At 32.9% G+C, this 16,911-nt stretch overlaps 1 protein-coding gene across 2 annotated transcripts in view; it reads left to right on the plus strand.

Moving 5' to 3' along the window:
- BBS1 (Bardet-Biedl syndrome 1) overlaps nt 1–15,623 on the plus strand; it is a 33,639-nt gene extending 18,016 nt beyond the window's left edge. For both annotated transcript variants that reach the window (XM_074172465.1, XM_074172464.1), the window contains 4 exons: nt 3,396–3,551; nt 12,645–12,772; nt 13,734–13,868; nt 15,234–15,623. In XM_074172465.1, coding sequence (XP_074028566.1) covers nt 3,396–3,551; nt 12,645–12,772; nt 13,734–13,868; nt 15,234–15,428 — 614 coding nt within the window. In that variant the 3' untranslated portion in view covers nt 15,429–15,623. The remainder of the gene's footprint in view (nt 1–3,395; nt 3,552–12,644; nt 12,773–13,733; nt 13,869–15,233) is intronic.
- The last annotated feature ends 1,288 nt before the right edge of the window (nt 15,624–16,911 follow it).

Below are 16,911 nucleotides of genomic sequence, written 5' to 3' on the forward strand. Positions count from 1 at the left end.
TTGGGTTTGTCAATTATCCAAACCTGCAGATAGGCAGATGTGGTGCCAAGAAATAGCCCTCTAGATCACCTAGATGTTTTTGGGGGGGATATGTGACATTAAATTGTATGATACATAAGAAAAATTCCTAAACAGAATTCATTATTATCAGAAAGTGAATAGTGTTTTGAACATTTATTGGAATGAATGGGTGAGTGTTGAAGACAATTTTTTTTTGTAATTCCCATTTGTAAATGAAGTTAGTAGCGCCATCTCGACGAAAACACTTGTCTTTCTATCAAAAAATTAATAATGCCGGACCTCAATATCTTTTCCTGTTCAAAAGTAAAGAGGGGGGATTTTTAGGTCCTATCTATATAAATTCATTATTTAACAAAAATGCTAATAAAATGTAAATACAATCAAATATAACCCTTTAAGCAGAAATGGTCGACTATTCATAATATTAAAAAAATATACTTTGAATGTAGGCATTTATAATATAACGAAATAATTTATTAGAATCAACGGAAAATATAGAATTTTGTTTTGGAGGAGCTACAATTTCATCTAGTTTATATATATATATATATATATATATATATATATATATATATATATATATATATATATATATATATATATATATATATATATATATGTGACGGTTGGAATTAGCTAATACTTGACGCATATGAACAGGTCTGGAGAAGTTATTGTATGAAACACATGTTGCGGTTTCATAAAGTATACTTTGAAAATCCCACTAAGTGTTATTTGATTAGTTTGCAGGTAGCAAAAATACATTTGGGATACATGTATGTGGGCTGTTCAAAAAAAAAATGGAATTGAGTGCTCAAAACCACTTGACATGTTAACAGTGGCATACTTTGATTGTACTTCGAGTCAGAAAAATGTTTGCAAGTGGTAAAAGCTTGTCACAACAACCAAAGAAAATGTGGGGAAAGTGAAGAAAATTCTTATGGAATAAAGTTATTGAGGATGTCGGCATATCGGTTGGCTCATGCCATGCAATTTTTTCGGAAATTTTGGGCATGAAGCTGGTGCAACGAATTTCATTCCAAAATTGCTGAATTTTGACCTAGAAAACTGTCGCATTATGGCGTCGAAACCAAAGTCCAATCGTTCCAATGGAAAAGCCCGAGGATCCGTATCTGTAGAGTAGGAAGGGTGAGTGTAGACCCACAGCACTTAGGCCACATGTGACCCATTATACATACTCCCGAGAAGTTCCAGGAAGGTGGACAGGTCACTAGGAGACATCTCCTTTATATCAGCAGGTGTAGGCCAAGACTCGCCGAACACACACTCTCTTATTAACGATAACTCCGGACACTCGCATAGGACATGCCTGACAGTTTCATCTTCTTGTTCACACATCCTGCATAAAGATGTGTCCACTAGTTTCATATTATGGAGGTGTTTCCTTAGTTGACAGTAGCCAGTCAGAAATCCTACTGTTAAGCGTAGATTTTTCCTGGTCATCGCCAGATACTTCTTCGGCGCCAGCTTCCCAGGGTCGCTTAGGGTGATCTTGGCAAGATCACATTCTTTGATTCCATCCCATCTCTTTAGGGATTGATCATGGGTGTGACGTTTGGCTAGTTCCGCAATCGGGAATAATGTTTCTCAATTTGGGTTATTACAGCAAATGCAAGTTTGAACAAAATAAAGTTGAGTTCAATTCATCACTTCGAAAAGTATTCAAATTGATGTTTCAAATGTTGGGTTTTAATTTTTAAGGGATTTGTTTCTAATTCGCATATTGGCAACAGCGCCTAGAATGCTAGACCGGAGTTCAGGTTAGGTTAGGTGCTAGAAGAAGAAGAATCATGTCAAATTGAGGCAAAATATAAATTATAGCCACATAAACAACAGTTGTTTTGTTATTTATTTATTTAGAGGAAGATAGGTTAGGTACACAAAATGTCATATGTCACAGAATGTCTCGGAAGTCGGAACATAAGTAAACAGAACAGCACGCCCCTGAAATATGTCATCTTTGTTTGTCTCATACAGGTAACAGATTCATTGTTCTTTATTAGCTATAACCGACGTTGCCAAATGGTGAAATAGAAACGAATCCCTTTAAATGTTGAATGCATTATTTCATTCCTCTTTTTTAAGTATTTGAATAATTTAAAAAAAAGGTTGAAATGATTAGTTTAAAATGCGTTGTTTTAGAGCTCTTTTATGAAAACTACTTGATTTTCGTCAGGAGGAACATTCCCCATTGCCGAAGTCATCAGGCCGTAGGTGCCACTGGGTCTTAAAATTCTTAGTCCAGCTGCTTCCTTGGCAAGAGCCAGTTGTTCTTGCCATATGGTCGTATAGTCCATAAGGAGTATTATCTTGCAGTTATGCGCCGCTTGCGAGAAGCAATACGTCAGAAAACGTCAGCTATTGTAGAAAAACCATTCATGGCATTTGCATCACGATAATGCAACTGCCCACTCGTCATTGCTTGTTCGTAATTTTTTGGCCAAAAACAACACCGTAGTCATGCCTCGGCCACCATTATTTGTCCCCCTGCGACTTTTTCCTGTTCCCAAGATTAAACAGACCCGATAAAAGATGATAAAAACTGAATACCTGAGAAAGCTCAAAGATATACCAAATATTGCATATCTGAACTGCTTCGAGGATTGGAAAAAATGCTGAGGGAGACTACTTTGAACAAATAGACAAAATATAAGTTAATGAATTAGTGTCCGACCGAAAGTTCGGTTTCGGTCGAGTTTCGGCAAAAAAACGGGTTTCGGTTTCGACGGCAAATCTGCCGAAACTACGACCGAAACTGCATTCGGGAGTTCCCGCGCTGTGATCGGTCATGTTCGGCTCGTTAATTTCATACAAATGATATTAGAGGTAACAACTCAAATAAGTAATTTTATGTTTAATATTTTTGAAAACCCATCAATAATATTCAAAAGAAGGATCTTTACCTACTCAAATAAACACCTCACCTATTTTAAGTATTTTTAAGGTGCCATTAATATTTTTTCTTAAATAAGGGTTTTTTATGTTGATTATCAATAAGTAAAAATGTCGAAAACTGCATAACGTTGTGATTTAAAGATAAAAAAATAAAGACTAACTGATTAAATTAACCTTTTCTTTATTTTTCCTTTAAAACATAATCCTTGTAAGGAAGTTTAGGTTTCGGCCGAAACTGAGACCATTGCCGAAATTCGGTTTCGGTCGTAAAAACCAGTTTCGGTCGGACACTATAATGAATAGATATTTTTGAGAAAAATGAAAATTCGTCTTATTTTTGGACAGACAGCGTATTCTACCTTCGTGAATGGCAAAAACAAAAATATGAAAGTATCTCTTGTGACAACAATGAAAGATAATTATTGTCTTGATCAGTGTAATAGAAATGAATTTTGCAGCTGGAACAGTGATATTCAAAATACTTAAACGAACTGCCGACTTCAACCTGAACACAGTAGAAAATGTACCATTATTCCAAAGCAAACCTTTACCACTTCCCAAACGAAGTAAATTATTTCTGGAACAGAGTATAAGGGAAAGAAGTGCAGCTTTAGGTGAGTATATATTTCAGCGCAAAATGATTGAAGTTTCAAGTTCACCTTTTTTTCAATTTCGAAAAAAATAAGTTGCGATTTTTAAGAAAAAATCTTACCACTCCACTGGATCCATGCAGGGAATGTTTGTCGACACGCGTTCGTCATTGAAAATATTATAAGGGAATAAAATTTGAAAAATATGCCATTCGATTACCCCACCAGTTAATTTTATATCTTTCATCAAAATTCTGACTACTTTAAAGGTTTTGATTTATCACTGTCCAAAATATCTATTGGAGTGACATATAATTGTTAAGTGGGTATGGCATCAGAATTTCTTTGCTTATAACTCAATGAAACAAATTTCGATGGAATTTTGGATAACGATAAATCAAAACCTTCTGAATTCAATTGAGTAATAATTTTTTTTTCGATTTTTGACATTGAAACATGAAAACGAAAACTAATTCATAAAATTTGGGATTCCATTAGACTTCTCGAATATCTATAGCTAATGAAAAAAAAAGTCAATGGGTTGACAAATATGTTTTATGAAGAGTGCTTCATTTCAAAAAGAGCCACATTGCAGATATGTTAAAACGCATTCCAGTCGGCGATAGAATAGCATACGAATTTATAATGCAAGATTACAATGTTCGTGAAAAAAATGTCTCAAATTTCCCAATCATTCAACTAGGCAGGTGCAAACCTTTTATGTTTCTTTTCACAGATTCAATTACTCATACATCAGCTTATCTCCAGAACTCTTCGATTAGCCAACTTTTTGAATAACCTTTAACTCTTCAATATATCATACCAAAAACCATATCGTTGACCTAGCTATTTAATATTTTCAGCTTGGGCTGGTGTATTGTGTTTAGTGTTACTTGCCTGCAAGAATTAGATTAGTTCATACTATGTGAATTTTTCTTAATTGATGATATCTTACTATTTTGAAACTGCATTGCATCGTAATACACTGTAATACTTCAAATTGGCCTGCCAATGTATACATATGAATAAATAAATATAGGTAGGTAATATTATTCCAGTTTTTGTCATTATTCAATCTTACAAATAATCCATTTTATCTGAATTTAGTAAAAAAATTCAATATAACGAAAAATTTTGTTCATTTTTATGCTGCTTCATTTTGCTGTAACAAGAAAGTTTTATTTTGGTTTTTATTAGGTACTCATCGTCAGTACCTATGAATATTACAGGAGTTTTTTCCCAACACCAAACCGTTATTTTAACACCTCGACACGTGTTTCGATCATCAAACCGATCTTCCTCTTGAAGATGATCACTTGGTGATCGAAACACGTGTCGAGGTATTGAAATAACGGTTTGGTGTTGGGCAAAAAACTCCAGTAATATTCATTACTACACCAAAGGTTCCAAACAGTGCATCACAAAATCAGTACCTATCAAAAATCCTTCAATCTTCCTAAACATTGGTTGTTTGTGGTGGCGATGATGACTCCTTTACCTAACGATATTGAAAGCCAAATGAGAAATCACCATAGCCCACTCGTCTACCTAAGCCCAAACTAGAAGATTTATTTGATTGTGTTCATCAAAATTCATATTTCACAACTTATATTCAGCTTGGAAATACTCCTTCGAAATGTAAAAATTAAAAAACTAATGAATAAAGTTTATTGTATTATTTTCACTATAAAGGGTTTTACACAAACCGCGACACGTGTTTTTGAATTTATTTATTGAATTAGGATTCCCTAATATACAGGTTAGCTAACCTAAAATATAATATAATCAACAAAATTTAAATGAATAATACAACTTTATATACATAGATCTTTAATGATAGAGTAGATTTAATTAAATCAGGTAAATCATTGAATTGGACAAAACCTTTAAAAAATAAACTGCTCATACTATTTTTTGTATTTGTTCTATTTATATGAATGTGGCTGTTGTGCCTAGTAGAATGGTGATGAATGTCCTTATTAAAAGTTATTAATGATAGCAAGTATGATGGGGTCATTTTATTTAATATTTTATAAATGAAAACCATGGAACAATAGAATAATCTTTTGGATACTGAGAGCCATTGTAGAGCTGATAGCATGGTAGAAATTGGTGTATACCTATTACATTTAGAAATTATTCTCATTCCCCGATTTTGTAGTTTTTGTATTTGTTGCACTGTGTTCAAATTAAAATAGAATAAAATAGATACACAGTAGTCAAAATGGGGTTGGATTATTGATTTATATACCATAATTTTTGTATCTGTTGATAAGTGTTGTGAACCTACCTTAGGTTTAGGGTGTGTGTGTGTTCCATGGTCAGGATGTTGTGGGTGTGTGTGAACTGGCTTATGGAAGTCAAGATTTTCGAATAAAAGTATGTCCTTAAGAATGCGTGTTTTATTGTCAAATAAATGAAAATACACAGCATTATTGGCGACGAGGGAAGTTGAATCCACTAGTCGGAAATTTAGTGTCAGTAACAGTAAGTTCAGTCCTCATAGTCGTTACACGGGTCAATAACTTCGAGGAGTAGTCAAATCAAAGTCTAGTTGAAAATGTCTTTTATTGGGAGTATTGAGCCTTTCAACCCTGGCGAGTCAGATATTTCGTCGTATATGGAAAGGATGGAGCAACTTTTTGTATGTAACAGTGTTACCGATGAAAAAAAAAGAGCAATGTTCCTAACCTTAATTGGTGCAGAAGCGTATGGTGCTTTAAAAGATATATTGTCCCCGGATTTACCCAGCTCTAAATCGTTCGATGAATTGAAAACAACATTAGTTAGTCATTTCAACCCAAGAAGGTTAGTCATTGCAGAAAGATATAAATTTTATAGTGCTCAGCAGGAGCAAGAAGAGGATATCAAGTCTTACGCCACAAAATTGAAGAATTTATCTCAATATTGTGAGTTTAACACTTTTTTAAATGAGGCATTGAGAGATAAATTTGTATGTGGTTTGCGATCAGAGGCCATAAAGCGTAAATTGTTGTCAGAAGATGGATTAACCTGGGCAAATGCTTTTAAAACAGCGGTAGCTATGGAGCTAGCTGAAGGACAAATAAAAGCTATGGGCAATGAAACAGTACATATCAATAAAATGAGTTACAAAAAGGTTCAAAGCAAAGGGCCTGTCAAATTTGAAAAGAAATCACAAGCAATACCTGGTCAATCATACAAAGAAGTAAAACCTTGCTTCAGATGTGGGAGGAAACATGACCCTGAAAATTGTCCAGCGAAAGTATGGGAGTGCTTCAAATGTCACAAAAAAGGTCACACGAGTAGAGTTTGTCGCAGTGCAGTTGTTAAATCATTAAATGAAGATGTCGAGTTAGGTGAGGAGTCTCAAAACGAAGAAAATTCCTTAGAACTGGGATTTATTGCAAAAATTGAGAAAGGAGCAGGAAACAGTTTGAAGGTAATCATGAATATCGAAGGCAAGCTCCTGAATTTTGAAGTAGACTCAGGTGCGTGTAAAACAGTCATACATGTATCTACGTATAAAAAGTTATTCAGTTCTTATGCATTATGTCCTGTTAAATATAAACTAAAGGTAGTAACTGGCCAAAATGTAAATATTGTAGGTGAATTTGTTGTCAAAGTTTTATATAACAAGCAACACGTTTTCTTACCTATTGTAGTATTGGAAGGTGATACAATGTTCACACCATTATTAGGTAGAAATTGGCTTGATGTCATCAGTCCTAATTGGAAAAATATGTTTAATCTAAGGTATGTCAGTCAAGATAACCAAATTTGTAAGTCTAGGTTTTGTCCACCAGTCACACGTCAAATAAAAATTGAGAGTGATGAAGTAATAGTCCAAAATAGAAATGAGTCAATAAAAGTTGAAAAACAAATTAGTCAGGTCAGTGCCAGTCGAGTGAGTAAAAAGATCTATGAGTTAGTTGCTGACATCAAAAGTAAATTTTCAGAAGTGTTTGAAGAGCAACCTAATTCATGTATACAAAAGTTTTTAGTCGAGTTAAAAGTCAAGGAAGGTACCCAACCTATCTTTCATCGGGCTTATAATATGCCATTTGCCTTGCGTGCAAAAGTGGAAGCTGAGTTATTGAAAATGGAAAAACAAGGTGTTATTTCAAAAATAAGTTTCAGTAACTGGTCAAGTCCAATAGTCATTGTTCCTAAAAAGAATTCAGAAGATATAAGAATTTGCGTGGACTTTAAAAAGACACTAAATACCGTTTTAGAATCAGATCATTGTACATTACCCATTCCTGAGGACATTTTTGCTTGCTTGAGTGGGCAAAAATGTTTTTGTGTAATAGATCTCAAAGGAGCTTATCAACAGCTCCGAGTCAGTGATAAATCTAAAGAATTGTTAACTATAAACACTCATGTAGGCCTCTATTCTTATAACAGGTTGACATATGGTATTAGTGCGGCCCCAGGAATTTTTCAGAATGTCATGGATACTATCTTGGCAGGATTACCAAACTGTAAAGCTTATCTTGATGATGTCCTGGTTTTTGGAGAAACTTTAGAGCATTGCTACAAAAATTTATTTAAAGTATTTAAGCGTTTTCAAGAATATAACGTTAAGGTTAATAAAAATAAATGTAAATATTTTGAAGATCATGTAGAGTTTCTAGGGCATATTATAGATCAACATGGAATCCACCCTACTGATGAAAAGATTTTGTGTTTAAAAAATGCGCCAACACCAACCAACTTAACAGAACTCAAATCGTATTTAGGCCTACTTAATTACTACGGAAAGTTTATACCAATGTTATCCACACAGGTTAAGCCGTTATATGATTTATGTAAAGAAGGAGTCATTTTTGAGTCAAACTGGTCGGCAGAGTGTCAGAAGGCTTTCAACTTGAGCAAAGAACTCGTTACATCTGATAGCGTGCTGATTCACTATGACCCAAAACTACCCTTATATTTACTGTGTGATAGCAGTGGATACGGAGTAGGTGCTGTGCTTAGTCATAGAATAAACAAGGAAGAAAGGCCTATTATGTTTGTTTCAAGTACTTTATCACCAACGGAAAAAAAATATTCAAATTTAGAAAGAGAGGCTTTAGCAATAATGTTTGGCTTAAAAAAGTTTCACAAGTATATTTTTGCAAGAAAGTTTGTTTTAATCACCGATCATCAGCCACTGCAATTTATATTTGGACGTAATAAAGACATTCCAATATCAGCGGCAGCCAGAATTACCAGATGGGCTATAACTTTGGCTGGTTATGACTACACAATAGAGTACAGAAAAGGTTCCTCAATAGCTAATGCAGATGGGCTGTCCAGATTACTTATGGACAGTAGTACCGATATTACAGATTATCTGTTCTCTTTCAACTTGTTAGATGAAATACCCCTCAATGCAGGTGATATCGCTTATGAGACTAAGAAGGACCGGATTTTAGTTAAAATTTTAGATTTTACCAAATTAGGGTTTCCTAGCAAAGTAGAAGATGAATTCACACCTTATTTTAGAAAAAGACAAGAACTCTCAATTGAACAAAATTGTCTAATGTTGGGTAGTCGAATTGTCATCCCAGAAAAATTACGTTACAGGGTTCTGGAGCTTTTTCATGAACAGCATACTGGCATAGTTCGCACAAAAATGTTGATAAGATCATATTGTTGGTGGCCAGGCATTAGTTGTGATGTTGAAAAGTTCATCAGTTGCTGTGATGTTTGCCAACGAAATCAAAATCTGAGTAATACTAATCCTCTTGTTTCATGGCCTTCTTCTCCAGCTAATTTTTATCGGGTATTTATCGATTTCTTCACAAAAAACGGCCGAACGTTTTTGATTTTATTAGATCAAAAGTCAAAATGGCTTGATATAAAATACATGAAAAACGGCACTTCTGCTAAAGAAACAATCTCAATGTTGAAAGAGATTTTTTGCACAATTGGTCTGCCATGCGAATTAGTATTAGATAATGGTCCACCCTATAACGCGAATGAATTTGTAAGTTTTTGTCAAGCTAATGGCATTAATAGTATCAAAACCCCTCCTTATCACCCCCAAAGTAATGGTTCTGCAGAAAAGTCAGTTCAGACAGTAAAGAAATATTTGAACAAGTCTTTATTTTCTCTAAATAAGGAAGAAATATCAGAAAATTTAATGCTGCATAAAATAAGTAATTTCTTATTCTCTTATCGAAATACTCCATCGACAGTCACTGGCCTCACTCCGGCGGAATGTGTTCTGAAGATAAAACCTAGAACAAGATTTGACCTTTTGAAACCTAATTACCATAAGACTAAATCTCAACCAGTCTTCAATGGTACAAACTGTTGTAGACTATATAAATTAAATGATCAGGTTTATATTAAGAATACTCAGACAAAGTTATGGGATAAAGCAAAAATTGTAAAAATTCTCAGTCATTCGACATATTTGGCCTTAACAGAAAATCAAACAGTTAAACTGGTGCATGCTGACAGTATTCGTTCAGCTTTTCATAATACTAATACCGGAATACAACCAAATATGACGAAATCATCCATCTTACCCAATTGTATCCCTGTAGATATTAACGTTTCTGACCCTAATCCACTGAGCAAATCAAGTTGTAGTACTTACACAAACGTAGCTGAGAGTTCTTCACCTGTAAATGTTGCTGGTGCCAGTCCAAAGAGGGCACTTAGTGCTGACCGTTCTCCTTCGGAAGTTGTGAAACCTGAAAAGGTTCTGACTACACGATCGGGTAGATTAGTAAAACAACCCAGCCGTTTAGACCTGTAAATTATGTATAACAGTGTTTTTTTTCAAGAAGGGAGGAAGTGTTGTGAACCTACCTTAGGTTTAGGGTGTGTGTGTGTTCCATGGTCAGGATGTTGTGGGTGTGTGTGAACTGGCTTATGGAAGTCAAGATTTTCGAATAAAAGTATGTCCTTAAGAATGCGTGTTTTATTGTCAAATAAATGAAAATACACAGCAATAAGTTATTGGCGATTCTTGAGAAAAAATATATTTTTTTTGCAATCTTTTTTTCAATATATTTGAAGTGGTCGTCGAATCATAAGCAATTATCAAGTTGAAATCCCAAATACTTCACTGATGTTACTATTTCTATACGTTCATCTTCAATATTTATATTTATGTTGTTTGTATTTATTTGAATTCAGTAGTAATTATCATTGCTTTTGTTTTTTAAAGTTAAGTTTCATGTTATTGGTTTTCAGATATTTTTCTACTTTCTCTAGAACTTTATTCATTCTGCCAACAGTTTCTTCTAAATTTACTTCAGTTCAGGCCATAAGGTATCATCTGCAAATAAGTTGAACTCACAGTCTGTAAATAATTGAATATCATTTAGATACAGAATGAATAATAGGGGACCAAGCTCACTACCTTGTGGCACTCCTGTGTGATTTGTTATATATGATGAGAAATAATCACTCACACGTACTATCTGTTTCCTATTTGATAAAAAATTACTTATCCATTCATAAACCATCTCCTCAATTCCATTTCTCCTCAGCTTCTGAAGCGAAATACTTCTATCAATCGTTTCAAAGGCCCTTTCGAAATCTAAAAAGACAGCTACAACATATTTACCTTTATCTGTTTCATTAGTAAATTTAGTTAATGATAACTGTAGTGCTGTTTCACAAGAATGTTTTTTTCGAAAACGAGATTGATTGCTAAGCATGATTTGATTTTTGTCAATAAACTCTAATAATTGATTATATACTATTTCTAAAACTTTCTCTATTGGCGGTAAGGTATTAATAGGTCTAAATTCACTTGCTTTTATAGTGTTTGTAACTTTAGGTATGGGTATAATGGTACTTATTTTTAATAATTCGGGCAGTTGACCATTCTGGAGCGATGTATTGATTAAATTGAGGATTGCATGACCAGCTGTTTCAAATACTTGCTTTAACACTTTAGAATTCAAGATTTCATGGATACTACATTTATTATCTAATGACCCAATTATATCATTCAAATCTCTTAAGATAATCAATCTGAAGATGCTGAAGGGCAAATATAAATTATTATCTAAATTGAACCATGGTTCGGAAATCTCAATACCTTGGACTATATGTTGGATGCTGTTTACAAAGTATGATGGGTCGATTTCTGTTAATTGTTGGTTTTCCCAATCTGAAATGTTTTATTTCTTCCTTATTGACATTGAAGTCCTGCAGTATATTATTTATGGTTTCTCTTTCTTGTGCTGATCTTTCAGTTTGGAGGTTTCCCTGAGGTTCATTCACATTATAAATGATAATATTGGCCGCTCGTGATTGTCTGTCTATAATTTCTGATATTAGATCTTCACTTTCAAGCAAATTAGATTCCATGTCAGAATGTGAGTTGGATACACTCATGTCATCAACTTTTTTTTGCAACTTTTCATTTTCCTCTTGAAGTATTCTATTTATCTCCATAATTTCACTTAGCTGTTTTATGAGTTTAGGCATTTGCTTGATATTATTCATATATTGATCACAGAAATATGGAATGCATCGACCTGACTTGAAAATAGCTCTAAGTTCGGTACTTGAATGTTCAGTACATGTTGAATGCATACATCATTGCAGCAGTCACATACGACAATATCTTCCCCTTCTAAATCCTTTTCACACTTATTACCCAGTACTTTACCCATTTTACTCACAGCTTACACAAAGCCATACAACAGCTTTCTCAAGTATAAACTCATGCTGTATTAATTAGTTTTTTAATATGGATTTTCATCAATTATCGGCCAGTTCTATTCAATTATTAAAAATTAAACTTCAATTGAATTTCCATTTTCATCAAAGTATTTCCCCCATGAATGTAAAAGGCAGTAAGTGTAAAGAACATTCGTTTTCATTTTAAATAAGTTTCACAAGTAGGGTTTAATATTCTTGCAAAAACTAGTTCGATATAAAATGAAGCTCTTCAAAACATAGACATCAGCAGCTTCCACGCCAGCATCTCTTGGAATACATCATCAGGAGACTTGTAAGACTGTAAAAGATAAACGTTTTCATTCGAAATGCGCTGAAAGGACGCGTCGTTTAATAAACAAGAGTAAAAAAAATCAGTGTAGAAGCATGAAAAAATGGATATAAACAGGGAGTAGACACACGATATTCTTCTAAAATGTTCTGTATACATATTTTTTTCAGAGATACATCAAACTTTCCAGCAAGATCTCATCAGGATGAGGTTGAATGCTGCTAGAGAATTGCTTCAGCAACATACTTATCAATCAGACATTGTAAACCAGAAAGAACAAATTAAATTATCGGCTCAGGTTAGTGATTTTAACTGGATATTTCATTAAAATGAACAACACAAATATCTTCGGACACTACTCCATTATTGAATTTAATAACTTGTTTTATAAACGGTGTCTGTTCAAAAAATAAAATGAATTTATTTATTCATTAATTTCTATTTTGTCCCCTTGTCCCTCAGAAATAATACACTTATATGTTTCACCAGCAAACTAAACATGCTTAACGGCTGAAACTTTGAACATATGTTCGAGACTAGTATACCAACAGAAAAAAGTTAAAAATCGCTAATTGAATGTATGTAAGCCGCGAAATTTGAACATTCACCTTCTTTTTTGAACAGATCTCGTATACTGCGTTAGACTTATTTATTAAGGGATCTATCAGGGTTTAGGGTCTAACATGCAACAGTCCCGGCCATTCTTGAAATCTCAGAAGAAAAATTCTACAGACATTTATAAGTATAACACCTCCATTGTCATAAAAAGTATAGAGGAAAAAAATTAAATCACTAAATTTTGTCATTAACAAGGAGGAATGTACTTTGAACATTTCTAAAAATTTGGATTTTGTACAAATAATTCGATTAACATCCCATTTTTGGAAAGTGCTTATCAAATAATGGTCGCCATTAACACGAAAATTACAAATTTGAACCGGAAGTGACAGAAAAATAAAAAATAACTCTTCCCTCCTCATACCACTTACATCACATCTCATTTTATATACTTAATACACTAGAAGTTATAACTTGTCTAATATATTTGTTGACATCTGGTTTACATGAATTTTCATCATAATCAAATCCAAACAGATTAATTAGTTTTTGAAATTACTATATGGATCTTCATCAAGTAACGGCCGAATCAATCAGAAAATCCAAGCAGATTCATTATTGAATTTGATTATGCACTTGCCGTAAGAACTCGCATAGAGTAAGAGTTCTAGGTTATTTTCACGAGTTTGTTCTAATTGCAGGTACTAGGACTGGGAACAAAGTTTACCGTTATTTTTACACTGGAAAATATGGAAGCCAATACGGCAGTAACTGGTATCAGTATGATATTACATGTAAAACCATCAAATTATGATTGCACTCCAAACAACATAACAGTGAGTTTAGAAGCTCGTTCAGAAGATTATGATCTACATTTATTTTGATAAGTTTTTTCAACTTCTAGGCTATGCCTATTATTGAGAGAGGGTAATGATTCGTATAATTACATATAACCAGAAAACTTACAAGGCGAACAAAATAATTTATTAAGTTGCTGTAAACATTTGAATTTCAATAAATTGATGGATGTAGCTGTTACTACGTGGTGGGAAATCATAATGAAAAGAGAAATGAAACTTTCTATGTTTTTTACCACTTTTATTTGTAACTAACGTTACTGCAGTTTCGTCCTATACGGACATTTTCAAACTTATACAATAAGTTTATTGTATAAGTTATAATACAATAATAGTTACAAATAACTTACCATTGTAACTAACGTTACTGCAGCTTCGTTCTATTCGGACATTTTCAAACTTATACAATAAACTTATTGTATTATAACTTATACAATAAGGTTATTGTATTATACAATAAACTTATTGTATAAGTTTGAAAATGTCCCTATAGGACGAAACTGCAGTAACGTTAGTTACAAATAAGTTGTAAAAAACATAGAAAGTTTAATTTCTCTTTTCATTTGAATTTCAATTTGGTTCCTTGATTTCTTCACCTTATAAGCAATATGCAAAAATTTTGAGAATTTAGTACTCTCTTTATAGGTACAATCCATTGAAAACACTTATCCCATATCGGAACAAAAATACGCGCGTTTAGCTAACAAAATCAGCATGACACGACATCATCATGTCATGCTAATTTTGTTCTAGTGTGGAAAAATCATTTTCAATAAATTAGTACTGTCTATCAATATCAGATCATAATTATCATACAATCTTCATGGGGATCTTGTAAATGTTAAGAGATAAGAGAATTGAGTAAAATGGGAGCAAAGTTGTGCATGCCAAAGAACTATTGAATCGCAACTTTTTTTTCATATTTAGAAAAAAATTTTAACGTTAACTAGGTTCTTTGTCCGCAGAGATATTGCAAGTCTTAATCTAAGAGCTGATAATGAATTAGAAAAAGATACTTTTAAGTATCGCCATTTGAGTAAAAAAAGAAAGACATTGTATGCCACTCAATATATTTGCAAAAAATTTTGACAGTTCCACTAATAACCGCCATAAATTTATTGCAGCTCTTTGCAGAAAAAACCAAAAGTAGAATTTCGATTGTTTTTTTTCAAATTTATTTTCGGAACTACAGTTGACTTTTTTAGCTCCAATTCAATAAAACGTGTCCCAAATTAAACGACTCTCCTATCTTACACTATTTACGAGATACCAACTCCGAAATTCAAATTAAAATGGCAGCAAAGTTTTTAAAAAAATGAAACTATTTTCCACATATTCTTTCAGATACCATTGCTGCAACCTAATTTCTCCTATAAAATGAAAGTTGACGTCGAGGAAAAATCGAGTGGGAATCAATTGACTGTTGTACAATCAACAGAAAGCTCTATCATACGGGTTTTCATAATGAGGAAGTTTCAATCTCAACCAATTCTGGCGGCAACCATAAATATGCCCCTCTCAAATGTACCAGTAATCTAAAAGAATAGTAAAAACAGTGTTTTTCTTGTTAAGATACATTTCTTTATATTTTTGGCAAGTGTAATTATTTATTGCATTTCATATGGTGAGTAGAGTTCAAAAACTGCTTTGGTGATACTCCGCCCATTCACCTCAATATTTTTTTGCATATTATTTATGCTTGTTAAATTATGTGAATAAATATGTTTTATTATTTTTCATGAATCCATTATTTGAATAAATGTTTACCTACCTCATTAAACAGTTCACATTAGCTTTTGGGGGAAAACTGATTATGTGCACTTTTGATTTTAAATCTTGATGGTGAAAAATTTTCGAAAAAATTGATTTCTTTTTGCCTTGAAATATGGTTTATGGTCATAAAATTCCAAAAACTTCAACTCTTTTCGGATAACATTATACAAAGTTACTTAAAAAAGTTGTTATAAGAAAACCTCAAATTTAACTATATTTTAAAGAAAAAAATCTAAGTCCAATAAGTATGTTAATAATGTCAAGACTTTGCAATAGCCGAACTTGATAAGTTATTTCAATATGAAGATATATATTGAAAGTATATTTGAACAAACTTTGAAAAGGTTTTGGTACCCATTACTTTGAAGTTTCAATTTAACGACACCTCAATCTTCACTTTATAGCAGTGGGACCATTTGACAAAATTTTTGTCAGGCCATGGACCATCAAGTTGGTTAATTAGTTTGTAGTTAATATAAAGTACCTTACGATAACTACAAATAAATACAGTACAGTAAATAAAATCTGTAACTAACAAAAATTGCATTATAAATTAATGCGATTTTTGTGATTGCATACTCTTTACTAAATTCTGAATCCTTTGTTCAGTGTTACTTGAACTTTAACGCATATCAGCAGTGGCATCCAACCGATTTCGGTGCTTGTTTTTAATAATCAGAAGCGCCGAAGACATAGATATGTTGAAGAAAATAAAGTTAGGTAACAAATAGCAATGTCTCGAAGTTTTGTAAAGAAATTGTCTTTTAGTTCCATAATTTTTCAAGATTAATTCCTGATTCGAATGTATCATTGAAGTTGTTGTGTAGCATATCAATTACTTCTTCTTGAACTTCATCAGGCACCTCAGAAACGTTTACAATAAATGGATTGCGGATCAGTTTTTGAATACTTTTATCTTCGTGGTCATGAAAATAGCGAATTAATTCAATTTTTAAATGTAATATGTTCTTTTGTATTTCTCCTTTAATTTCAGCACTCTGTCTATCAATAATTTAATTAAGCTTATCAACCACAAAAAAGTTATTACTTTCGACCTTGTTGATCCATAGCTCAATTTTAGCGATGAACGCATTGATCTTATCTTCAAAAGAAAAAATTTTGCTTATGCCTTGCAACTTCAAATTTACCGCCTCTTGCAGTAGGTTTAATTTATTATTAAGCAAATAATCAAAATGTATTTGAAATTTGGACTTGCAAAACTGTTCAAACAACTCTGAGTTTTCCTTGT

Source organism: Leptinotarsa decemlineata, unplaced genomic scaffold, assembly GCF_025532065.1.
Source record: "Leptinotarsa decemlineata unplaced genomic scaffold, Ldec_3_MD MMD2_tig00000133_RagTag_RagTag, whole genome shotgun sequence".
Classification (NCBI taxonomy): Eukaryota; Metazoa; Arthropoda; class Insecta; order Coleoptera; family Chrysomelidae; genus Leptinotarsa; species Leptinotarsa decemlineata.